At 36.8% G+C, this 27162-nt stretch overlaps 1 protein-coding gene across 2 annotated transcripts in view; it reads right to left on the reverse strand.

Moving 5' to 3' along the window:
* Positions 1-27162, reverse strand: part of UBN2 (ubinuclein 2) — a 53000-nt gene that overhangs the window by 10688 nt on the left and 15150 nt on the right. For both annotated transcript variants that reach the window (XM_071732500.1, XM_071732493.1), the window contains exons 4-16: positions 20904-21041; positions 19601-19713; positions 18089-18587; positions 14571-14641; positions 13728-13857; positions 12160-12278; positions 11440-11553; positions 9971-10114; positions 8302-8352; positions 6970-7012; positions 4768-6303; positions 838-1084; positions 28-117 (exon numbers count right to left, since the gene is read on the reverse strand). In XM_071732500.1, the coding sequence (XP_071588601.1) occupies positions 28-117; positions 838-1084; positions 4768-6303; positions 6970-7012; positions 8302-8352; positions 9971-10114; positions 11440-11553; positions 12160-12278; positions 13728-13857; positions 14571-14641; positions 18089-18587; positions 19601-19713; positions 20904-21041 (3295 nt within the window). The remainder of the gene's footprint in view (positions 1-27; positions 118-837; positions 1085-4767; positions 6304-6969; positions 7013-8301; positions 8353-9970; positions 10115-11439; positions 11554-12159; positions 12279-13727; positions 13858-14570; positions 14642-18088; positions 18588-19600; positions 19714-20903; positions 21042-27162) is intronic.

Below are 27162 nucleotides of genomic sequence, written 5' to 3' on the forward strand. Positions count from 1 at the left end.
AAGTACAAAACTCCACAATGTCTTTACCTGTGTACGCTTGCTGCAAGTGAGCAGGCAGAGGTGAATGAGACAGCGTTGCTGCGTGCTGAGCACCTGGCTGTAAACCCTTCAGTAAGTCTGGGGGAAAAAAACAGTGCAACAAAAATGAAAAATACATCTTAAGGATAGAGATATAGCTGCAGCAGCATGCTAACTTGCACAGACCTCTGAAGATGTTTCTTAACAACAAAACATAAATACCTGGTAGCATTCTGATGGCTGGAGTAAGTCAACAGAAACAGACCTACTTGGATACAGTAATCAAAAGTCAGAGCAAGGACCATGCCTCGCTATTGGCATGCAAGTCTTCTCTTTCCTTTGGCAGAAAGACCAAAAACTGATACACGTTAAAATCCTGAAGAATTTCTTTTTAAGCAATTGGAGATAATGTCATCTTGATTTTTCTCTTCCTCATAATAGAACTGTTTGATATCCAAGAGTCTAGGCCATTACTAAGCTAAGGATATTTTGAGGAATCACCATTTTAAATCTCCAATTTGTACTGTGGCATTTGGAGACTCCTCAACTCCATTCCTTTCTGAAGGTAACAAATTTAAAGTAAGCCCCAAAATGTATGTTCCAAACTAAGTACGTACCATAATCGTAACAATGAAGTCAAGATGATCAAAGATTATTCATAACACCTGGATAATTACATGCAGTAAGTTTCACCAGCAAAGAAACCACATTTATTCTCATGTAGGGACTTTCATGAATGGAGTTAAGAGTCTCTCCTAACATTCCCTTCTTAATTTCCATTTTTCCTTCTAGCATAGTGTGGTAAGTAATTCCACTCACTCTGAGTTAGGCTGTGGTGGAAAGCCGCTGAGGTAGATCCCGAGGTGGTTGTCACTCCAGCTGTGTCCGTCCCAAAGCCAAGCAGCTCCAGGGGAAACTGGAAGGGCACAGTCACAGGAACAAGGCCACCCAGCATCCCAAAAGGAGTTAATGGTGCAGACGTCACATTTTGACTGGTTACAGACAGGGGTGATGCCATAAGAGTCAGAGGTGAGGCGTTAGCCAGTAATGATGCTCCTGCTGTTGACTGTATGAAGAAAAGGGAGTATTTCAAGATTTTAAAGCCTTGAGTTAAATCTTTAAAGGAGATATAAGAAACTGCTATTTTCTATTACATGTGGCCCTATTAAGAAGTATATTAAACTATTAATAAATATCCAATTATTCCCCTAGAAGGTCTTGCCTATTCATCTGCTAAGCAAAAACAATTATATCTCCGATTCAGACACAGCAGTATGGCTTATCTCTCAGTTTCTCTCATCAGGCTTGCAAGTAATTTCCTCTACTTTCCTTTTCAATTAAATATTGGGTCTAAAGTCGGAATCTAATGCAGCATCTTGTATTAGATTGATAATACAAAATTATCAGATGTAGTTCTAAAGATCTGAAGTTCTTCAGAAGCATGGTACTATGCATTCACACTCCAAATCTGGGTACTTACGAAATACAAACTTTACTTCTAAGGAGCCTGCTTAGAAGCAATGACTTTTGAAAACTGAGATTCATACATAAGAACCACCACACTTAGAAAGAGGTCAGGTTACCAAGATATAGACATGCATATATATGTACAGATATGTATGCATAAGTCAAAGAAAAAGCCAAAGAAAAATATTCCTAACCAGTCTACATATGTCACAATGAAGTTAAATTAAGTCAGTTTAAAAAGGAAAATGCAAGATTAGTCAGGAACATTTAAGCTCAAGCAGTTCCCAAACGGCACTAATTCCTCTAACATTACAGTAATTTTATATGAACTGCTCTTATTTTATATGCTAATGTTATATTCTCAAATGATTACTACAAAACAGTCAATATATAAAGCATTTTGAATCAGACTCAAGATCAAGTATTGTAGGTATTTGAGCTAAAAAGACTCAGACTGAACATGACTTCAAACCTGTACATTTAAACAGGATTCAATTAAATCCAAAACTTCAGATTCATTTAATGAACACCAGATCTTACAATGAAAAAGGAATCTCCTTGAATTCTGCAATATCAACTTATAGAAAGACAATGTGATGAAAAACAGCAAAAAAAGGCTAGTTGCTGATGAAGAGAAAACATGAAATTTTAAAACAGTAATACTGGAAGTGTAAATAACTAATAATGTTATGTTCATAACATTGCTCCTTTAACAGTAGCAAGTGTTTTTATTTTTCATCTTTGGAGTGACAGCTTCTAAAACATACTCCATCCCAAAAGTAGAAAAAACACAGCTGAAGAACTTCCAACTACATGACTATTCTCTTTTGCCTTTAAAAGTACGAATTTTACAATAAGCCTATGTGCAAAAAATTACAGCTGTTCACTGTGGATGTAATCTTTACTGTGCAACAAAATAAAAAGCTGTACAGTAATCTCTTGCAATTGTGGAGATTTGTATAATACCTGAAACAGAAAGAAGCTTTGCAATGTGCTGTCAACACCTTGATTACTTTCTCAAAAGGGAGGAGAGAGAAGTTCAGTGAAGGAAATAGCTATGGAGAATGTCCTAGAGAGTTCCAGATCAAATGCTTCTATTCATCTCACCTATATAGCACTTTACACGAGTTCAATCTGATTATGAAAATCTAAAGTCACTGAAGTCCTTAAAAGTCTAAACCAGAGTCTGCTGAAGAGTACTAATGGTAACTAGAGCTTTTTAAAGAAATCATACACCGTAGTTGCCAAATTTTAGATTAGTTTGGCTTTGTGTTCATAAGACGTAACTTTAGAGAGTATTCCAGAGTAAAATTTTTGTTGAGCTACAGTAGGTAAAAGCTTGTATTCTGGTAATTAACTGTGTCAATCAAAAGGGGAAAGGAAGCAAACACTTCTTGCAAAGAAAACTTCTAGTCAGGAATATCTTCATTATCATATGTAATCATCCAGCCTGACCTTCCATAAAAGCAGACCACCACCGTCTAATGAGCAACTTAGATACCATTCTCATGTTCTGACCATCAACTAGCATCTCAGGTGGGAATTAAATTCCTAAACTTTTAATGGATATTCACTTCCAGTCTTATCAAAGTTTTAAGAGGGGTAACTGACTCCTTGTACCTAACAACTAGTCCAGAACCAATGAAGCTCTGCAGCCAGGCATTAGATTTTTAAGGCTTAATAAAGTCCTCCGTTATCACAAATCTTTTTACTTCCAGTGTATTTTGACTGTGTGGTAATTTGATTCTAATGTTCTTTTGAACATACTCTATTGACTAAGCTATTCCACAATAGCAACAGCATTGTTCCACAGTTAATCTTCCTTGCACCGTTTTTCTAAACCATTTCTAGGTTACCAAAGTAACTTCCGGACTATTAAAATAATCACACACATAAAATCATGATGATAATTCTAGTGATACCATATGTTATGCTGCTCAGCACTTCTACTCCCTTATTTTGCTCTATTACAGTTTGCACTCATGTTACTTGAATACCCACCCGACCTCCTCCAGTCCTCTTCAACATTACTATCTGCCAAAATGCATTTTATTCCCCAGGTGCTCAGTGTCTCAAAGAATTACCTGCCTTTAACTACAAAGACCTTTGACAGAACTCATCACCTCACCTAGGACAATACTACTTATTTCTCTTGCCCATTACACTTGACTGCCATTTTTTCTTTCAAAAAATCCAAAATAAACAAAAGGCTGTGTCAGAGCCTGATAGACATCTCTTGTTTTCTGTAACAGGCTTAAGGTAGAGTGAAAGACCACCACCATGTCTTTTAAAAATCATCTTCCTCCTGTTAAGTTACATTAAGGAAAATTGGTATTAAGCTAAAACATTATAAACCGTTGCTAAAAGCTGAGTATACATCACTAGCATGCAATAGCTAACTACATTGTTCAGAAAAATACAAAGCTTTTCAATTTCCTGTACACCAAGGCTCAGAGTTGGTGATAGTGCTTTTCTTGTCTTAAGCAGTAGAGACTTCAGGACAGAGAGCACAAGAGAGGAAAACTTCAATAAACTCAACAATTAAATCATTCCCAGTAATAACACCATCACACAGCTTGGGAAAGCTGGTTGTCCTTTTGCTAAATAGCATTTTGCATGAGTTTTATACCAACAGTATTTTCAAAATACTTGGTTTGTATGACTTGTTTCATCTCCACTGATAAAAGTTCTGCGTAAGCTCACTCTCAACCAATTTCTAGGAAGTGTATTAATGAGGTGCCTCATTCAGTTTGACTAGATCTACAAAATAAAATACATTTATTTACAAATACTAAAGAAAACCCCTTGCAAACCTTTTTTTGAACACAAGTGTTGCAATATACTCAGCTAAACAGCTGAACTCTAGTTTTGCAAACTTAATGATAAAGTTTGGCAACAAAGTACTTTTTTATATGACCATCATCATTACAAGGAAGGACATAGGCAAGAATACACATATCTAGGAGGACAATACTACATTCCCTGGAAATATAGTCACACAAAGCATAGCTTTCATAGGGCTCTTAGAAACCCCACAGAAGTAAATTCTGTTCCACAGTACAGACCAACAAATATTTCACAGTATTTGGAACACAGTATCAGCTGGAAATGCCTATTCACTAGCCCAACAGTTTTACCCGTATTAGTCGTTATGCTTAGTAAAGTGTTAACAACAAATTTATGAGCCATTTTCAAATCAAGATATTGTAAGAAAGGATGTTTACAAAACAAATGTGATAAATGTTAATGTAACATTTAAATGTAAACTTGTTAGATGCATACCTGCACACTGGCTGCTACAACTGGAGACCCTGAGGCAGAAGATGGTCTGTGTGGAGTTGACAATTGTTTAGTAGCACCCTGTGTTCCACTTCCTGCTCCCCCAGACAGACTAGTCCTACTAGCTCCACTTGAGTTTAGGTTACTGCCTCTGCTGGCAGGTACATTCATTCCAACTCCACCCAAATTATTTTTACCAACATTTCCAGAAGGAGAAGAGTTGGGCAATTTTGAAGAAGCCTGAGGGTTCTTTGCAGGCTGAAGGCCTGAGGTGCGATTAGAGGGCAGCAAATTCATTGTGGGAGACTGCCTGCTGATATTTACACCACTGGTCTGTTTATGAAGGGGGTTGTTGCTGGAGTGACTACTCTGGGAAACTAGTGCACTTGAACTGGAAGAACTGGGTGTTGCTGCAGGCCTGGGGGATGAGGTGGACTTGGATGAAAATTTAGGTGATGCATTGGGCTTGGGTGTCACAGAGGGCTTAGATGCAGAAGGCTTGGGAGAGGCAGCAGGTTTGGGAGAGGCAGCCATGGAGAAAGGAGGCTTGAAACCCTGGGAAGAAACTTGTGACACCATAGCCTTGGCTAAATAGTTACTAGAGGTAGAGGTGCTGGATGTTGTCCGAGAAACCAGTGGGTGAGACACTTGAGAGCCACTTCCAGATGAAGGATTAGACAAAGGCAGGCGATACACTACAGACTTATCTTGAGCCTTGATGACTGGTGATGAGCAAGACAGTTTGGGATTACTACTCAATTTCACCACTGGATTGGTGTGTGATTTACTAATAGTTGCTTGTAAAGGAGATACATATTTCTGCTGTACAGCTGAATGCTGGTGCACCTTTGTCCCTTGTGATGTTGAGGAAGAAGCACCTTGAGCCTCAGAAGATGATACCAAGATATTAGCATCCTTGGTTCGTTGAGAAGTGGAAATAGCTGCTTGGGTCTTAGAGGAAGAAACATGAGTCTGTGAAGAGGAGGAAACAGCTTGGATCTGGCTCGACCTCTGTAGTCCTTGCTGAAGTAGTTTGGCAGGCAAAGGCTCTAAGGAAACCTTAGGATTTTGAATTGAAGATCCAGCAATAAGGCCTGAAGAGATACCAGTGTGAACTAGGTCCTGGGGTTTCTTTGGTACTGGCCCTGTGTGACCAGCAATAAGACTTGATGAATGGGGTGTTTGAGTGGGCTCTACTTTCTTTGAAGTTGCCAGAGGCAACTTGCTCATAATGCTTGCTAGCTTTTCTTCCCTTAGCCCAGGGCGAGGTCTGGATGTTGGTGTCTCTATAGAGGCCCCAAGAGGCGACCCCTTGGCACCATTATTGATAACTGCCAGAGCATCAGAAATAGAGTCCAGTGAGGGTGGGTGGAAGGAAAGGTCTTCATCCAGTGAGTCATCCAAGCAGATGGTCTCTGGAGCTGGTGTGCAGCTAGAGCTGGCTGGGGTGCAGACAGGTGTGCTGGAACTCAGTACAGTTGCACAACTAGAATTGACTGAAGACATACAAGCTTTCTGTTCTTTCTTTGGACTGGAGTCCTGAGAATGATAAGATTAAAAAAGGCTTAATAAACTTTCTGGAGTAAATCTAAAACCTTTTTTTTTTTTTTTTTTTTGTAGTACTAGTATTCCGTAAATTTAGATGAAACAAGATCTAGTATGGAAGTTTTCATGTTGATACCTGTGATCTCTAGATGTTGGAGACCCACAGGCTAATTTAATGTTTGTATTTAAAAACCTAGTAGTGCTGTCGCTTCACATAACTAGAAAAATGTCTTACACATTTTAGAAAAATCAGTGCTGTGAAGAATAGGGTAGCTAATCTGATTGCTAGCTAATACTGGTACTGAACACCTACTTATGGCTAATAAAACTTGTATCAATTTACTGCATTATGCTTTCAACCAAACATTTTTCCAGTGTTGCTAAATTTAACACAAGCTGAAAACAAAGAACACTAAAAATCAAGCTCTACTGGAACTAGTAACTCTTGGTAGTTCATTTAAAAAAAAACAAAATAACTCTAATATAGCTCAAAGTTAGAGTTATACAGAAGCCTTATGTATTACTTACTTTGACACCAAGTCAGTAAGTTCTTATAGTGTTTCCTAAAGGAACCCTCCCGCCAGAATCTTCGTGAATCAGAGGCAGGAAAGAGATTGCAAATGGTCATAATAAAATTCAGATATCTAAACAGGCATTTACCTTCACTTTGGGTTTAGGTGCCAGAATCACCTTCTTCTTTGTCCTAAAGTAGAAGCGATAAATGTGCATCAGAATATAAAAGAAAGGCCAGTCATTTTTGTTTTAACCGTTATCCTAATTATATTCCCATAAACTACACAGATGACTCCCAGGGGCCAGCTTTAATAACAAAACATTCTTGAAACAGAAAATAGGTTAAAAAGGGAAGGGGCAAGCACATTTTTAATTCATTTTTGTCATGTATTTCTAAGCAAATTAGATGCATAATTCACTAATTGGTGACAAAACCCAATATATACTAGGAAAGATTTTTTTTTTTATTTGAGAAAACCCCAAATGCCAAGGAATTTCAGTCTCTTAAAATCTTAGCTTTGTCTAAACTGAAGACACCTACAATACTTACATAATTTCACTGTATGTTGATATTTTTCTCAGTGAGGTACACACGTTTTGGTTCCGACTATATTTCAAAACACGTAACAGTTGCATTTGTTTTTTTCAATAAAAGTGTTTTGTTGCTTATCAACTGTGCAACAGTTTAACTTCTGTTTGTTGTAAAACAGGAATGGCTGTAAAAAGCCATTTAATAAAGTTCTAGGTTCTTCTGCACCATAAATGAAGATCACAGCACCAACTGCAATCATGTGAACAAGGCTAGCATTAAGAACTATTAGTCATTAGCTTCAACGTAGAAGCTAAGCATTCTCATTTCTTTTACTTCAAGAGGATCAACAGATTTACATCTTAGAGGTAATTTTTTCTCCTTTTCCAAGCAACTAGGAATATGCCCAGTTAAAAAAAACCCTTATTGTAGGTAGGCCATGACTCAGTCTAATAGGTAGAAAAATAACACGTTCATTCTATTTATCACAAAGGTAACAATTTGGGTGTTACTTGGAGTCATAACTGTTTATTTGAATCCTGAGTGAATCAAAGTACTTCCCAAGAGGGACATAGCCCTGACTGAAAATCAAGAAGGTAGAATTCAATTAAAATAGACATTCTTTAGTGATTCCAGACTAATTTATTATGAAAGGAGAAGGAAGTACTGCAGTCCGAGTTCAATTTAATATGGTACTCAAAATTTAGGTAGTGTAGTGCTTTGAAATATTTTGAGTAAAATATATTAATCCAAGAATGACTACCTACTTGAGTTATTTAGCCACTTAATAACCAAGTTAAAATACAACACCACAAGAATATTACAGGTGTATGTCTCAAGGCACAAAAATTATTCCAAAACACCTCCCTTTCCTCTGAAGGGAGGAGAAGACAGGAAAAAATGCTGTGAACAACCTAAAGATACCAGTAAGCTGTCAGTAGTATACTCACGGAGCAGAAGTGAGATGATTGTGGACACTTCGGCTTTCCTTAAAAAGCATCCTAAAAGAGCAGCAAGAAAAGAAACACAGGTGATCCTACAGGGACAATCAGCATGAACACCAAGTACTTAAAAGTATGTGAATTTTTAGAGTAACTCCTTGATTATCTGTCCCCAAAGCAGCCAGCATGTAGTTTGTGCATACTGCTGACACGACACAGTTATAGGCAGCCATAAACAGAAGAATGCTAAATATAAATATATAAAAAAAATCAAGTATACATTCAAAATATCAGTAAGCTGCCAAGCAGGAGTCAACAAAATGGAGTATCACCTCTTTCAACTGGACATATTTTGAATTCTCTCTTCTGACAGGCTAATGGAATATTTTAAATATCAAATTAAGGATTTTTGTTAACTCTTCACACTACATGGCCACAATGCTGGTCACCGGTTTGAGTTCTGAAGTTAGTCTGTTGTGGTAGTGGGTTTTTAAGCACCAAGGAAAAATGTCAGAACACAGTACTGAAGCTCATCTCCAGTTTTCCTCTGTATTTTGTGTAGCTCACTGTGCACAACTTCAGTTACACGGGATTTAAAGTTGCATTTTTCTACAGACCCAATATGAATGGCAAGAGGTAGTATAGCAAATCCTAATACTTTACATTCTTTCTTTCACATGTTATCGATTCCTAAGATTACAAGTGGGAAGTAAAAAAAAAAATCCTGATCTGTACTTGTAGTACAGCTTACTACCCAAACACAGCTGTAAAAAGCCAGTTAATTAAAACTTGGTCCCCTTCTCTGCTTTCCAGGTAGGCAAACGAGAACATGCAAGGCTTTCCTGCACCACTGCCATCACACTAACACTGACCACATCACAAAGCAGTCTAAACAAGTGTTTCATCAATACATCCTGTGGAACTGCAGTAATGATGAAAAATGCAAGTATCCACAAACCTCATGTCATCTGGCAAGAAAACATCCTCTCCCTACAATTCACACATAAAGGTAAAAAGTTATAAGACTTCAGCAGCTCTATCATTTAGCTTTTACAGAGGTCATTTTAAAATTTCTATTTCATAATTACTATTGCTCTAATTTTATATTTCCCCCTCTTTGTGTGATTGTTAGCTCTTAGTAAATTAGTATGAAGCAAGTATAGGTTTTCATCAATAAACTGGTGGATTTTTAACTACAGCATCCAACCAAAGAGCACAAACCCTACTGTTTCAACACATAGTAGAGAAACTCCAACTTTGAATTTAAAAGCCAATGTCACACTGCATTATCAGACTGTTTACAATGTATCAGTAAAACTGCTTTCTATATCACTATCACTTTCTATATTTTAGAAAGAACTTTTAGAAAGTTACCTCTGCCTCATACTTCCCCTTAAACAAAACACCGTGCATTGTGTGATGAGCTTCAGTAAATTCAATTGCCAACAGATGACAAAAGCAAAGAGTTCTCCACAGAAAACAATGGGGCTTTAGCTCTCAGGCTTGCAAACAAGATAGAAAGTATCTTCTGAAAAATACTCATTCTTCTAACGAATGAAATATTTCGAAGTTTTAACCAATATTAATAGCATGTGATTGAGCCAAATGCATGACAATAATTAAGATCCAATAAATAGTTAACACCACAATGAACAGATATCTAAACTAAGTATCTTACCTTGCCTGCATCCAGCCTTTAGGCCAAAGTGGTTTCACTTCCGTTTCCATAAAGGTTTTGAGGTAATCTTCAGCAGATTGACTTCTATTTGGCTCTAGCTCATAGCATCCCAGCTTGATCTTGACAAGATTACACAACAGAGACCTACAGAAAGACAGTACATACATCCAAATAAACAAACCTTTCAAAAGCTCAGTAGACAAGGTCTTGGAAATTGAAGCACTGATGCTATACAGCTGCTGTCCATTGCCAGTTTCAGGAAGAGCTCAGTTCCAATCATGGTTTTTGGAAGCTTGCCACTGCACAAGTTTGCTATTACAATTGGTATGATCTGCCACTGTTACTTATCCATTTCCATAACATCATAGAGCTCTCTTTATGCTTACTATCATTTTGTAAGTGGTTTTACATTTTACTTATGATTTCCTTATAGCTGAAACATCTCTCACTTTGCTCAGTGACCTCTTATCTCATACTTATGATTGAGAATGACTGAAAGCAAGTGAAATCCATTCTACAAATGTTTCAACAGAAGATTCTTTCTGACAAGGATGCTGTCTTTTACTATCTGTAAAAATATGAAGGTGCACACAGTTAACATTGGCCTTTCAGAGCTTCTTGAATGAAAACAAAAAACAAACAAAAAAACCCACTAAAAAACCAAACCAAAACAACAACAAAAAAAAAACCCACCACAAAACCATACAGATTTAAATATCTCTTCTTTAAGTATGCCTTCAGATCAGTTCAAGCTATACTGGTTTTATATATTCCATTAAGCTTGCTTCCCTGGTAGCTTAGCATACTAGAAAGGTTCAGTGTGATAAACCTATCAGCCCCTTTTAATATGTATGTTTGTACTAAAAACAGTTTATATCTTGCATGGGAAAATACTAATTTAGAATGCTCTATCTAGGTTAAGTAATAGTAGAACTGCGAGAATTCATAATTTCAGGCAAGAATCTGTGTTGCTCTTGAGAAGTAAGACAGAATTTGTGTTAAGAAGGGTTAAGATTGATGCATTTCCAAGGACTGGAGGCTTGCTAAACCAACATCACCAGTTTTGGTGGTTTAGCCATTGTGGCAGAAATCTTTACCACTCACTGGGTGACAGTGTTTTGAGATCTATTCCTAGAACGGTGGGAAGCAGGTGTAACTGCTGACATCTCTGCTCCTTGCCTAAACAAACTTGGAGTCCTAGTACCAGTAAGATTATCATGTATTTGGATAAAACATGATAAACAAGAAGAGAAAAACAGGTTATGCAAACAATGATCTTACTTCCAAGATAAAGAAAAGGTTGTTTTACCATTGCAGCATTCCAGCTTGCCTGTTTAGCTCCACTCTCCAAAACTTAAGGGTACAATTATTCATTTAACAGCATCATGCAATAATATCCACTTGGACATCCCCTTATGTCCAAGTGAAGTCAGTGAAAATTCTTGGTGGAAAAGGCAGTTTTGTCTCACCTCACTGTGTCATCCCAATGAAACTTCTTTCTGGGTCCCACAACCCGCTTTCCAGGTTTATCATCATCATCTTCCTCTGATCCATTTTTCTCCCGCTCATCTTCCGCTTGCAACCTATGGTTAGAACAATTGTTTTCTTTATAGGTAGATCACACAGGGAAAAAAACAAGTGTCCATGAGAAATGAATGTTACCTTCAGCTTCTCATTATGCCTTTCCTGACAGAGTAAACATGTTATTTTCCTCTCCCTTCCTACTGCACAGTCCTCAGAGACGAGTGAAAAGGATGTACTGTATAGATGCTGCCAACGTTCCTGGCTACAAGCCTCATGTAGTGCCTCTACTGAGAAATGGCAGCATGCTTATCAATCTATTAATGCTTCTCCAAGTCTAAAATTAGATAGCTATGAGGAAACCATTACAATGAACAAGGACAAATGTAACAAGAACCTGAACATACCATCCAACCTTGTGATAATCTCTGCTATCCTTCACACAGCCTATAATTTCTCCTTCTCAAGATATATTTCATTCAGTTAATGGAATTTCTTTCTAGAAGCAGGTGATAACATCAGTTACACAAAACTGAGTGCTTTGTACAATTCAAAACAACAGCTGTAAACTGGAGCCGAGAACTTTGCTGAGCTCAGGGACTGAGCAGCACAGAGACAGACTTCAGTGGACTCTAAAATGGGCATGCACAGACTACAGAAATACCTACTTAGCATTCTTAGCCTGATTGCGGGCCTGACAGTCCTCTTGATACTTGCATAACTGTTCAGGCATGACATTACTGACAGCCAGCTTCAGCTTTTGCAGTGGTTCTCTCAAGCGGTCATCCTGTGAAAAAAAACAAAGTGATCTTACTAGATGCAACATAAAGTATTTCAGATGGTTTCACAAAATTTATTTCGTGCTCAGTCCTGCGGCAATGTTCCTGGTGCTAACTATTGATTGCAACAGCCACTTCCTACACTTATATGGCACTTGAATGCTGTTAGGTGTAACAGCATTACAGAAATGCACGTACTTGAAATTTCTCATGCAACCCATGAAGTCTTGAGACCAGGAACAATGAAAGCTGGTCATAAGGAAACATATCATGAATATCACAAAACATTATGGCATGATCTCATTAAATAACGATTTCAAAATCGATATAGCAAAGGGAAGAAAAACTGAGGGGAAAAAACCAAGACACCACTGGTATCTCAACACTTGTAAGTAAGTATCCAATTAAACAAGTCTCAAAAAAATAAGTGGTATAAAAGCATCCTAGGTAATGAACAGAATAACGATTTCAAAATCGATATAGCAAAGGGAAGAAAAACTGAGGGGAAAAAACCAAGACACCACTGGTATCTCAACACTTGTAAGTAAGTATCCAATTAAACAAGTCTCCAAAAAATAAGTGGTATAAAAGCATCCTAGGTAATGAACAGAAGATATGTATTATTTGACTGCTGCATTATGATGATTATATGTAATTTCTCTATCTCAAAAGTAAGGACTATGTATTTTGAATTGTCTACAAATACTAAGAACTTCAAACATTAGAGTAATATACTATATACTTCCCTTCATGCTTTAAATTGTCTTCCTGCATGTTCTGACTTCCGTATTTAATCATAACCATTTACTGAGAAGAAATAGAATACTATATGCTATTATATCTTGCTGATTAGACATAGCATATGAATATATTTGCCTTCTTAGCCAGTTCCAAGTATCTGCATTTATGATCCTCAGATCCTCTGCAAGATTTAGCCCCTGATTTCATCAAAAGAATTGGGTCAGGACACTTCACATCACAGATAACTTTCTTATTCAGTACGAACACATTCATCAAGGCAAAAGCAACTGCAGTATAAAGTATTTGTAGGACCTAACCACACAGGCAAATTTGTACAAACAATAGAGGCTGGATCATCAGCTATCCATTTTTTTTTTCTTAGCACAAAAGCAAATGCAATAGTAATCTTTTTAGCCTGTCATAGCCATGCTTATTGTGGCTTTCTAATTCTGCTTCTTTGATATCTATCCTGTTCCCAGCTTTCAAGATTAAAGAACTTCATTCTCAAATGATAGCTCTGAAATACTTAAAATATTTGTTCCTGAAGTACTGACAATAGTGGTTATGCAGAAGAAAGCTTTTAAGCTGATCTACCAGCTGATCCAAAATATTTTGCTATATTGGCAACCGTATGGCTGTCGGTCTATTTTCCTGCTTTTTGACCTCATCACTGTAACAAAATTGACTCATGCTGGAGCTCATCTCCCCATTGTTACCTGGACATTGAGGTGTAGCTTCTTCAGACGCTTTATCAGTGTGTCCTTATTGCATGGCACAAAAGCCTCAAGGTGAGAGTACACTCCATTACGGATGGCAGGATTTATCTCCTGTAACTGTAGCTCAATACTGACAAACAAACAGGAGGCAGTCAACCAATAAGGCATTCCAAGAGGAAGATGTTAACTGAACAAAAACCTAAGGAAGTTTTGTATGCATAATATGCTCTAGATATGCACACTAAAAATAGCTTCTTGGGACATTTTCAGGTATTACAAGGTTTTTTACAAAAGGAACGAGTCTTAAATCTATGTCAAGAAACCATTTCTATACATCCTTCTCCATGAATTTTGAACACAGTCATTCAAATTTCATTTACTCGCACCATTACACATCAATCTTGATACAATTTTGACTGCTACAGCCTTCTAGAGATTACTTTTTGTTTCTTAGAATATGAACATAGAACTTCCTGTATTCAATGCTTAGTTGAAGGATTAAAGAGAAAAAAAGAGCTGGCATTTTCTTTCATGAAAGCTGAAGGTGGTTTGAATTATGAAAGCGGGGGACAGAAAAAACCAATGGCAGCTTTGTTGAATTTTACAAATGAAGTCAAGGACACAGGGCACTACAAAACACTTTACACTGGATAAAGACAGACAGATAGCCATGACAGGAATTGTATTAATATATAAATCTCTTTAGCTAATAACTAGCTTAGACTGATCTACCTTCATTGACTTTTAAGGCTTTGTTGGAACAACCTCAATAATATTTCCTCTTCTGTACTTTTCCTTTCACCCCCTTTCCAAAAAGGGAAGGTTGTACAGATAAGCACTTACTCCAGCAGAATATTATTCATGTCTTGCGTAAAAAACTTCTTCCTGCCTTCTTCATCGAACATCTTGGCGGCCTGAAAATACAGCAATATGCTTCATAAATAAAATATAAATAAAAAGAGAAGTTCACAGAGCATTTTATCCCAGCCAGCTTTCTCTTTACTCTTACAGCTGTATCACATTATTTTCTGGGGAACAGCATTACTTATGACCAAAAAAAAACCCAAAAAAACAAAAAACCAAACAAAATTAAACAAGTCACAAAACAACCAAAACAAAAAAAGCCTAAAAAACAAGACCAAACTATACTCAGATGTTTAGAAAAGAGGTGGGGTTCTTTTTTATTACACTTGAATAAAAACTCCTTTCTCTAGGGCAAGCAATCATTTTATTTATTGTTTGCCTGGATCACATCTATTAATAAATTCCTACTTTCAATAACAATTAAGAAAGAAAATCATATGGATGCTTTACTACCTCACAACCACCAACAATCTACTACCATCAACATTCTATTTACTTTAAAAAAAGCATTACTTATCGTTTTTTACATTTTCCCTGTCAAGGAGGCAAAAGCATCAGCATATTTCTACTCTCAATCTATAAAAGGCTCTTTTCCTATCTCTGTTAAGTGTCTCATTGAGTTAGGGTTTCCCAGCCTTCTTAGATCCATCTCAATCCTTTATTGCAATTTGTACAAATGATTTATGTATGCTGGAGGAATACCTCATCCCTCTTTACTGATGCTGTCTAGAATTCTCTCTATTTTGAGAAGAGCTCTCTAATATATTTTACTCATCTATTCCTGAGTCTGTTTGGGGTGGGGAAAAAAAAATACAGCCTTACTCCTAGTCATACTTCCTTTTCTTAGAATTTTTTACTGACATCACATTAAGTCCCATGCAGAATCCTTTTATCTTTGCTCTTATCACCTAGGTTATTGTTTTTACGAACAATGACAGCTTCTAGGAGAAAGTCAATTCCCTGCACTATTCTACAAAAATCAGTAAGATCATCTCTCTAATATTCATCCACTCTACAGATTTATAGAAGAGAAAAAACCTCCCACTTCTAGATGCTTATTGTCATCTTAAACTCTGGCACTGGGACCAGGCAGCAGATACCTAAAGAAGCTGGAAAAGGATATAGAGAAAAAAGTAGGCAAGTGTGCTATCATTATAATGACTGATAAACATTAGAGTCAGTCAATATGCTATGAGGTTGAATAATCAAATAAAAAATCTCTGCCTTTCAAAAAAAATTACTTATGATATCACAGCTAAAAACTATAAACAAAAGCAAGTATTAACTTGATAAAATTCCTTTATTACTATGAAATACTTACTTTTCTTGCTCTTTTTAACTGGCCCATTTAAGTTTGAAAGAAAATTTTTGAACTGTGAACTCTACACTGCACAGGAAAAAAAGGAGTCTGATACTATATCAGAAACCATAAGGTAGCCAATTGTCTTTGACAATGTCTTCATGTCTAATGTTGCTTTACCACTTCAGTCCTGAACACTGATACTAGATTTTAAGCTCCTGTAAGGACTGCATTCTGCTCACTAGTTTCTACTGCAAATTCAGCTGCTGAGAAGATGGTACTATCTGCTCAAGAATACTACGGCATTTCTCCTGCTAAAAAAATTAGAAAGGTTATATTTACAAGTGATAGGATACCAAAAATACAAGTTTGAAAACTTTAAGCACAATTAACACAAGGATCATCTGAGTAACAAAGTGAGAAACAAAGACATCCTTTGACATTTCTGATCCAGGGAGACCTTAAAGGCCAACTTCAGCATTATACTATCATACCCAACAGTGTTCCTGGCCTTAAGAGACCGCAGCATGGGCAGATTCAAAAACTGCATCACTATCACTGAACTGTGGTTTGGTTTTTTTTTCCCCACAGATTATCTTGACCTTTCACAAGAGAAAAATGCCATTTTATTACTTTCTTGCTTGTGCAAAATAGTCTTCTGTCAGAGTAGTTCAAAATTGCCCACTTAAGGAACTACAAGATACTCATCTACAATAGGAAGTCAGGAAGTTTCTAATGGCATTTAGTCAGTGGCTTTCTAAATTTGTGGTCTGATTTTTTGTTTTGTTTTTGTTTAAAGTTTAGATACAGCAGACTCTATTCACGGAACACAGGCACTTCCATACAGCTTAAGAAACCTCTTAGCTTTATCTTCAGTAGAGAACTAAAGCTTTGAGACAGTTAAGTATCTGACAAGACAAAACTTCTGTTTTCCTGCTTTTTAGAAGAGGTTTTCCTCCCACTGATAGGGTATCAATTGATTGCAATTTGCAGGAGATAAGGAAACTGAAGTCTTTACATCAACAGTTTAGTTTTTCCCCAAAGTGTATGGGCAGACTTGCTCTGCTCAGCCAGCACCAGCCTTCCAGAAGACACAATCAAACACGTAAGAGAAGAGTTCAGTTTTCCAAGAGCTTAATTCCAATCAAAGCTTCCTTAAATTTGGGAGGGGCTTGTTATACAGTGAAGAGGCACAAATTCGGGACAGGCGTATAACAATTCCTGACTTTTAGTCTAATAAAATTCTGCAGTTTTGCTAGAAGCTGATCGTTAATTCATAGCAAAATTAGCCTGAATATTCAAAGGTAGGGGAAAAAAAAAAAAAAAAAAATCTCCTTCACTTTAGTAAATATTAACCCCCTAGCTGCATTTAGCTTGGTACATTGATTTTATTGTTACCCTAACTTACAGCACAGCAAGCTCTGCTTCTACTTAAATTATTTGATTTTTTCCCCAAAAATGTAGTAATTCAAACTGCTTTTTCAAAACTTACTCTGAGTAAGGAAAAGCTGCACTTTATTCTAGGTAAAGAAAAGCTTTAATATATGAATCCAGACAACCAAACAAGAAAATAATTCTCAACTTATGATAACAGCCACATCTGAAACAAGGAGCATAGAATAATTTAATAGCTCCAATCCCTTTCAACATTCATAACTGGATGATTTAACATTTTTCATTAATATTAACAAGTTCGGATTTAATTCTAACCTTCAAATCCTTTTTTTTTTTTTTTTTATAATCTTGCTGGGTTGTGTTCTTAGTGGGGTTTTTAGTTGTTGCTGTTGTTTTTCAAGATGACAAGTTAACATTTATGTTACAGAGCCAAAGGCTCAAAACACTGATTTGTAAGCTGCAGTCTTATTTCAGGTTTTCACTTCCAAAGAGTCATCCATTTCACAAATTAGTAGTTAAAGTACCACTGTTTCCATTACGAGAACAACCCAAACATTCCAAGTTACTGTACACAGATTTAGAAAACCTTGTCTCCACTGAGAAACAAATGCTGCTTTAACAATTGACCTGTGTAATTTCTGTACCCATTTTCATGTGAGTATAAATACAGCCATTAAGACTGACACTAAGATCAATTCTACATTTTTTTAGCAGTTCAAGGAGGACAGCTCAGGTTCTAATTATTCTTCCCTTTTCTCTCAGATTCTGGAATGCAATCCTTTACCAGTGATTTCATACTTACTGTTCGAAGGTCTCCAATGCGTTTTTCAAGTAGCATAGGCAGACCTTCTGGGAGGGCAGGCACCTGCTTGGGTGTCATGACCTGAGAGGTGTAGGTTGCCTGAGTGACATTTCCATTTTCTCCTGACAGCTCAGATACCGGGCTGCCATCAGAAGTGCCATCAAGCAACTTGTCAAAGTCAATGTCTCCCAGCATCTCCAGGGCACTTTCAGTTTCTTGCAGGAGCTCACGTTCATTTGTGCTACCAAAAATGGAGAGGACAGGATCATTGATCCTGAGATTCAAGTCAGAGATATCATTTCCTGCACTGAGAGAGGAGGAAGGAATTTTACTAGGGGTAGAGGTTGCAACAGTCACTGGAGGTTTTGGAGTAGATTCCTTCTTCCTCATGGCTTCCTTCTCCTTTTGAAATTTACGGATCATGGCAGCCAGAGAGAGTGAGTCTTTATACAACTTCTTTTTCTTCTTTTCAGACTTGTGTGAATTTAAGGCCATTACTCTGTAGAGGGAAGAAATCTTTCATTACAATGGACATAATTTTGAGGCTTCAGTGGCCTTTAAAAAACATCTGGAAGTTCAGTACAATTATCAGGGGCAAGAGGCAAGTACTTTGTGCTTCCAACTTCTGACTATTCTATCAACTACCACAAGCCTTTGCTGGTAATGTGATTTCATGCTCTCAACTGATTTGTTTTGTACACATTAAGACAAAGGTTATTTACTTTTGACTTACCAAATTAATTAGGGAGAAGTTGTTACAGTTGTTCACTCACAACTGATTTATGCTACTGAAATACTTAAACTTGCCTTTCAGACTCCTGAATGCTTGCTTTAGGTTTATGCACACCATGTATGTCAAAACAAAATTCTCTTCAATGCCAAGAATTCTGACCTGCAGGCTCACCACCTATATACTATTTAAACTGATGATTTTCTGCCAATTCATCACCTTAATAAAAAATACTATCAATAGATTTTCAATACCAACTTGAATATACATAATAAGACAATTTTCACTCAACAGTTTTCTAGAACCCAAAAAAAACCTCCCACAAATTAACAGTTCCATGCTAGCCTCAGAATTCAGGAAAGCACAGTTAGTAAAAAAACAGTATGTTGAATAATAATGATACATTTATCATTTTCCAGATTAGAAACCAAAGGATAGGAAGAAAATTATTTTTCTTTAGACGATGTAAATCTTAGTACTACAGAAGAATTTGGGAAGACCAGTGATGGATACTGCTATTCACAGACTCAAAATTTCTTGTCTGTGTTTTCTCTTTCCCCGTTTTTTATTATTCCTTGTTCAAAATTTTGGGGGATAAAAAAATTAGCTTGTAAGACTTATTTATGCAAAAAGTCCATACAAATTCCAAACCAAAAATCCATTAGCTATTAATTACAGTTCAAAATTACAGTATTTGAAACAGCTGTAATAATCTTGCTGTGGCATGCAATCTTGAAACCAAACTCCACATACAATTCATGGTTTCATCTAAAGAAACCTACCCCAACTGCTTAGGAACTTTCATTTTCCGAGGCTTCTTCTCCTTTTCTGTCCCTTCATCTTTCCGCTTGCGCTTCTTCATTCCACGATCTTCACTTTCTTTTAACTTTGCTATCTAGAAAAGAGGCAAAGCACAACAATTCTTTCACCCTAAAAAGACTTTAAAAGCACAAAACATTCAGTTTTCCTTACACTTTCCAATTCAGAGCCAAGGAAAATACCTCAATCTGAGTTAAGGAAAAGTACCACTGTATTCCTAGCAGCAACTGCAGTTACAAGCCTTTACCATGAACCATTTTTGAACAGCTGCAGAATTCAGAGTTTTCAATAAGAAATATACTTTAAGACACAAGGAGGCTGATGCCTAGACAGTCTAAGCAATGGCCACTTTGGAAGACTGAATCCCTCCATATTCTTCTGCTACCACAGTTCCATTGCTGCGTGTGAAGCTATATAGCATGGAGTATTTTTTTTACCAATTCAGACCAGCTGCCTCCCCTCCCAATTTCTTGCTTCTCCCTAGCTTACCTGCTGGTGCAGAGTAGGGAAAAAGAAAACCTTCACACTGTGCAAACATTATTCAGCAACAGACAAAATTTTGGTGTACTATCAATGCTATTTAAGTCAAAAATCCCAGTTGTAGCATCTTAAGTGATGCTATGAACAAAGTTAACTCCATCCCAGGCCAGATCCAATACAAGATCCTTAAAATTATGTTAAATTTAAAGAATTCTAGAGCAGGAAAGCACAACAGAAACCAGAAAGTTCTTGGAATGGCATGGAACTTACGAATGTGATATACAATTATGTTAGCAACGATCGTAATTTCTTCCAAGTATATAAAACAGCACTCTGGGAAAGACTGTATATATATCTAATACAGCTACTTTTACACACAGAGTATTTTAACATGTATTTTAAGTGCTATTCTGAATGTCCATAATAATTTCATACCATGCCAGCTTTGTGCAAAATCATAAAAGTAACGTTAGCGAATTTAAATTCTCTTATAGCAAAATTTCTATAAAATTACAGAATCATCTCTCACTTGAAGATTGATAGACACAAGTTGTAAGCTTGCCTAAAAAAGATGATTAATCTTACAAGACTGGACAGCCTATGGACATCCTGTGTTAGTTCCCAATTGCTAGTACACAAGGGATAAAACAGAGAATGCAATAAAACACTACTGTGCACCCTTCTGCTTTCAGCCAATTCACCCGAGACATTCTAAGCATATCAAGTATTTCTCAATGTTCACTTAGCTGTAAGTTCTGTATAAAAAGCATAATTAAGATCACTCACTTTAGGTGGCCTATGCTTTTTGTCTTCTGCAAAGTCTTCATCCTCTGAGTCAGATGCCTGGCGGAACTGCAGTGTGCCAGTGTTGATATAAAACCCTCCATATTTGGTTGTCAGGGATGCAGGAACCAGTTCATCATACTGGGCGGGAAAAAGATGAGTTTATCAGCATTTTTTAAGATTAATATGTAGTTCATTTACCAGTCCCTACACATTAAAAATAACACACAAGTACACAGCACAGCTTGCTAGAATAGAAACAGGAGTAATGCTATTGTAAACTTAGTGGCTGAGGCACAGAACATTTAATATCACAAAACAACCTTTCTACTTTTAAGGCAATGCCTCAATGTTCTGCTTCTGAGAACACGTTACCTTATGCTACATGTTAAGTCTCAGGGTACCTAAACCATATCAACAATGATCACATCACCTGCCTATGAGCAACTTCACTTGATTGTTCACTAAATGGTTTTGTCCTGGAAGTAGGCAGGCACACAGTGAATTCTTTGTTTTACTCTATGACAGCCTTTACAGGCATACCAGCAACATCACTAGTTCAAAACAAATTTTGAAAGAAAAATGTCTGCCTCTTATCAACATTAAATTTCAAGTTTCAAACTTCTACTGAATACCCTTCAATTTTATGAGACCATAAAATTCAGGTTGCCTTCTATTCCTCATACATTTTTATCAAAGGTCCTTTAATTTATCTGTATGTGATACCTACAGTTATTTCCAGAACCTATTTCTTCCATTTTTCTGAAAAAGATGACAGTCTGAACAATCCCTATATTGCAGTGGAAGAAACCTAATTTATATCAGAAATTTACAGGATTGGATGCTATATCCAGGAAACAGGACTGAAGATAATGGAAGTGTTTTTGTAAATTAAGCATAAAATAACTTCAGATTATATGCTTTGTTTCATTAAGAATTACAGTTTTCATTAATACCAAATCTCTGCAGTGCTTGTGACAAGTTCAGACCTTCCAACACGTGCTACATTTAGTACCAACTCTACTTACAGAGTCCTGTTCTAAAACCTACTTCTCCAACAAAGGTTGCTCAAATTTTTCTTCTGTTAAAAATGTTACCTCATATGTGACAAACTTAGCTGTAGTACCTCTTAGCTTACTTCCAGTTTTTGGTGTTGGATATAATATTATGCCTTATACAATTACCACAATGCCAGGATTTGTTTCATTGAAAGTCAAACATTCTCATTCTGTTTAGACAGTTTTAAAACAAGAGAAGGTTTCAAACTCTGATCCACAATTTGTTTTGGTAAGTATTTAGTTTTTCTGAAGGAATTTACAAGTTAGAATTACAAAGCCATATCTCAAAAATACTGAAAAAGACATCGAAAAAGGGGTCAATATTAAGTACGGTGAAACACAGTATTAATTCCATTATTTCATGACCAGCAACCTTCTCAGATTTACCTTCTCCAAGTAGATCCAGAAAACTGTTAAACTTCAGGAAATAAACTCTCATAAAGGCTAGGGAGATTAAATGATTTATTCTAGCTTACTGCATAGGTACCAAAGCAAGCCATGGAAATATTTGCAAAAGAACTGAGGGAAGGTTGCCTTGGTTATGCCATTGTCACTACACAGAAGCACAGTGTTGTCCTGAACTACATTAAATTCAAACTACCAGTCTTAGTTTTCAAATACTGAGAGCTGTAAGATGATGAACTTGATAAGCAGCAAATACAATTCTGGAAGCTACAGTCTGTCTAGAAGCATAATCAGAGGCACAAATCTGACCACTAAGATAAGGAGGAAGCATTTGTAGAACCTAGAAAGCGTTACGTAAGTACCAGGAAGACACAGTAAGAATCCATTTCTGTCCTTCTGACTGAAAGGGTATGATTTTGACACATCTCAGAGATATGCAGTTATAGCTGCAAGTAATATGTGTTTGATTGCACAGGAAAAGGATTAAGAATTAAGATACTTGAGAAGGAAATAAAGTGCTTGTAATTCGAAGTCTGAACCCACAGGCCTTCCACTGCATGTCTGTTAAGACAGAAGTCAACAGGATGAATAAATTAGTAGGAATTTTTAATTGCCACAAAATTAACTGAAGACTTGAGATCGGCCTCATGAAGGGAACACATAGAATGCAAAGGAGTGTGTCAGCTACCAGCTCACTTCATTTCCCCTACATGCCCTGCAAAACATACTGGAAAGAAAATGGTTTAAGAACCATATAGTTTGGGATACCACAAGCATTAAGACACGAAGAAGAGTCATCCAGAAGAGGAAGACAGTGAATATATCCTTCAACAAAGAAGCTGATGAAAGAGTCCAAACTGGAGACCTATCAGGATTTGATCCGAGTAGTTAAGACATTTCCAGAACCATCACCTTTTACCTTGCTGGAAGGGAAGGCTTAACAAGCAATACAGAAAGATTGAAAGGGAAAGGATGACTAGCAACAGGATCTATGTGATCCCATAGGATTATATGAAGGGCTACCACAAGAAACCAAGAGAGTCTTGTTATTGGAAGTGGCTCAGTTGTGGACTTGTCATTTCCCTTAAGAGACCAGGATGATCACATGCAATGAACATTTGACAGTGGAGGCTGAGTAAGAATTTTAAAGAAATGTTTTTCCTCGGGTCTTAGAAACAGCTTCATCATGTACAAGAAAGATCAAAGTGGAAGAAAATAAATTATCACCCACAGTGCTTAATAGACAGAGCAGGCATTTCCCTTTTGAGCTCATAGGGCATGACTGAATTGGTGAGGTTGGGACTGTACAGGATCTAAACAGAAGAACTACAACAGTAGCTGCCAAGTATGAAGGAGAAAGTACAGAATCAGAGCTGAGACCATTATCATAAGAAGTGAGGAAGAAGTAAAGGGAAGCACAGTAAAGACTTGGCTTCAGACCAGAAAAGGAAGCCCTAGAAAATAAATTTAAAAAGTAAGGATTAAAGACAGTCAACAGCTTCTGCTGAGCATTGTGGTTTTTTAGAGACTTCTGAGGATTCTGACATTTACTTTTCCTTAACCTTGGGGAGATTTTATCTTTCCCTACAAAATTTCATTTGTCCTCAGCTTACTGAACAAGGCATAACTTACAACTCAAGGTTACATTTTATTTTCAAGTTACCTAAAACTTGGGCCTGCAGACCACAACGTACCTTATACCACTCCCTCTTTCAATGTACCCTTACTATTTCTAGTGCCCTAACTGATCTTAGAAATTGATTGAAAGATCCTGGCAACACATTGATTAAATTTTATTGTAAAGTTTCTTTCAGACTTCAAGATAAAGTGAGCAGGGGTTTTTGTTTGTTTGTTTAACTTCTAAATCTTCTGATTAATTGGTTTCAAGACTTCACTTTGCACTAGCTTTTTCTGTGTATGAAATATCAAAAATTAGCCTGTTAAGGAAAATAGCTAAATCCCTTTACAGTGTTCTGGTCCTACTTATACACTCCAAGATTAAGAACTAAAATTCTAAGACCTATTTTGCAGATAAAGTAAGACTGATATATTGTCTGATCACCTAAAAGCAGATAAGTACTAAATTATTTTCAACTATTGTTCTTGAGCTACATTACTATGCTTCTACTGCCATTAATCTAATTAAATGTTTAAGTGTGAGTGAGAATTTAGGGTTTTTAAAAAAATAATCCATTTCAGCTTCATTTTCATACCAAGAATAATGAAATTTTACAGGCTGTACCAATTTAGTTCTAAAATCCTGGCCAACAGTACATAGCAGAATCTTATGTTGTTTACTCTTGTATTCAGATATTTTGACCATGATCCTCCTCATTCACTTCCCTTCCACAGAACAAATTACTATAAAAACAGACACATGAAAAGGAAAAGGCAGTTTTGTGTTAAGTCCTGGAAGCAAGACCTGCTGCAAATACATCCAAGTGTCTTAAGAAATGTATCCTGTACCTAATTTGCTGTGAAATTGGTATCATATAGATTAGAAGATAAGCAGGAATAATTTTTGCTCTTTATTCATTTATTTTTTATATACTTCTATTCAGCTTGGAGGCATGAACTATTTTTTATTATAATTAGCTCACTGAATAAAGTCAAGCTACTGAAGTTATGTCGAATACAGCTGCTTGAGTCAAATGGACTTAATATCCACACAGTTCACTACATATGTCAAGTTAAGTCAAAGAATCTGATCCATCTCTATGCTTCTTACAAAGAACTGAAATGCACTCTTTTCCTTTGCTATCTTGTAAGAATAAGTTTTCAAACAAAAAAACACAGATCTATCTTTCAAAAAAAAAAACCAAAACATAATAGATTATACAATGAAATACTGAACAAGGTTAAGGGGGAACAACAAATAGCTTTTCTAACCCAAGACAACAAAAACCAAGCAGAAAGAGCTTTCCCATTGTAAAAAAAGGTGATCCTTCCAAAACACACAGGCAAGCTGTGGTTTTTAACCCTGGAGCAAAGGACAGCTGGCAAAGCAAACCAGAAAAAAGCATAACAGTATTTAATAAAGATACAACACCTGGGATAGGATAGGATAGGATAGGATAGGATAGGATAGGATAGGATAGGATAGGATAGGATAGGATAGGATAGGATAGGATAGTCTCCCAAAAGAATTGTATTTTAGTAGTCAGGATGCTGTAACCTATCAGCCTACCAGAGCACCTTGAGAGACCTACCAATACATATATATATATACATATTGTCCTATTTTGGTCTCACGATGATCATAACTTTTTATACCCCTCCAGCAGTCCCCAGAGACAGGTTATTAGCTCAAGTGACCTTCATTGCAACAAAATGACATTCTTATCACCTTGAAAATATTTCAAGCCAAGTTATAAAATGTATGGCCACCCATGTGACCACCTTTACCTGTTTAACTCAGCTCTTTTGGAGACTGAGCTTTAGCCAACACTGAAAATATAGTACAGTGTATTTATTACATATAAATCAGCAATTTATTACTTAATCTCTCTCATGGCTATAGAAGGCTGCAGAATTACTAGAAAATTCTTTAGATTCAAGTTATGCTTTTGTTTTCTGTTCATTTAACATGAAGAGCAGGCTTGCAATGTATGACACAGAACTGATAAGAGATGACACATTAACCCCCCCCCCTTTATATTACGTTAATAATCATATTGCTTGTATATTTTCTTGGAAAACACACAAGTTTGTTGTACTTCTTGAATAAATTAATCTACTCATGAAGAATAGTTGATCCCATGCCATAACCTAACACTCCATCTGACTTTGAAAGTGATTTTGTACTCTTCAAAAAATGAAATTTAGCAAAAAATAAAGAAGGTGCTACACCTGTTACTTATTATTTTTTACACCTACATTCTTGATGTCCACAAAATTGAACAATGTACTACAAAGGCCAGATATAAATCTCAGGTTCTTTTCTAGTCCCTGTGCCTGATTGTCCCACTTGTTTCCTGATTGTCCCACTAAGGTCACTGAGGTCCTAAACAACCTGGCTGAAAGCTAGGCCAGAACACAGAATTGAAATATTTATTAAACTACTTATTACTTATTCCCTTCTAAAAGGGATATGAGATATTGCAGAAAGAGCATGAGAACATTACTGTTGCTTTAACAAACACCCCACTTGCTCTGCGAATTCAACTTTGTCCCTCTAACCAAATGGTTCCTGTACCAGGACTGCTCAATATGTAGTTTTAACGTGCTTATTTTGCACTCCACTCTTCACACCTTTATTTATGGCAGGGTAAGGAGGAATAGAAAGCAAAGAAATAATATCCTAATTGAAAATTGCCCTTGTATTTAATGCTGACAGTGGGGGGCCAGCTGGCAGACCTACCCTGAAGACACCTGGGAAGCATGCTACTCATCTTTTATTAAAGGTGACATGGTGCACACAGCTAAGTGAGCACTCTTGCCTAACCACACGGCTTCCAAGACTGGACAAGGTGACAATAAACAAGGAAGACAGACAAATCCATGGCAAATTAAGCAGCTAGTAAGTGAATCTCGAAAAAGAAAGCTCACATGGAAGACACAGGGGTAATAGGTGCAGTTTACTCCTGGACATCAAAAATTTTTTCTCAACAGTTGGACTTAGGAATAACCTCCCCAGTGAAGTGGTTGATTCCTCAACACTGGACACTGTAAGACTCAGCTTGAAAAGGTGCTGGGCTATTAGACCTTAACTGTGCTCCTACCTAGAAAGATTGGACCAGATGGTCCTTGAGGTCCTTCCAACCTGGCATTCTATGATTTATTGCACGCTCACATATTCA

This window comes from Heliangelus exortis, chromosome 1, assembly GCF_036169615.1.
Source record: "Heliangelus exortis chromosome 1, bHelExo1.hap1, whole genome shotgun sequence".
In the NCBI taxonomy this organism is placed as follows: Eukaryota; Metazoa; Chordata; class Aves; order Apodiformes; family Trochilidae; genus Heliangelus; species Heliangelus exortis.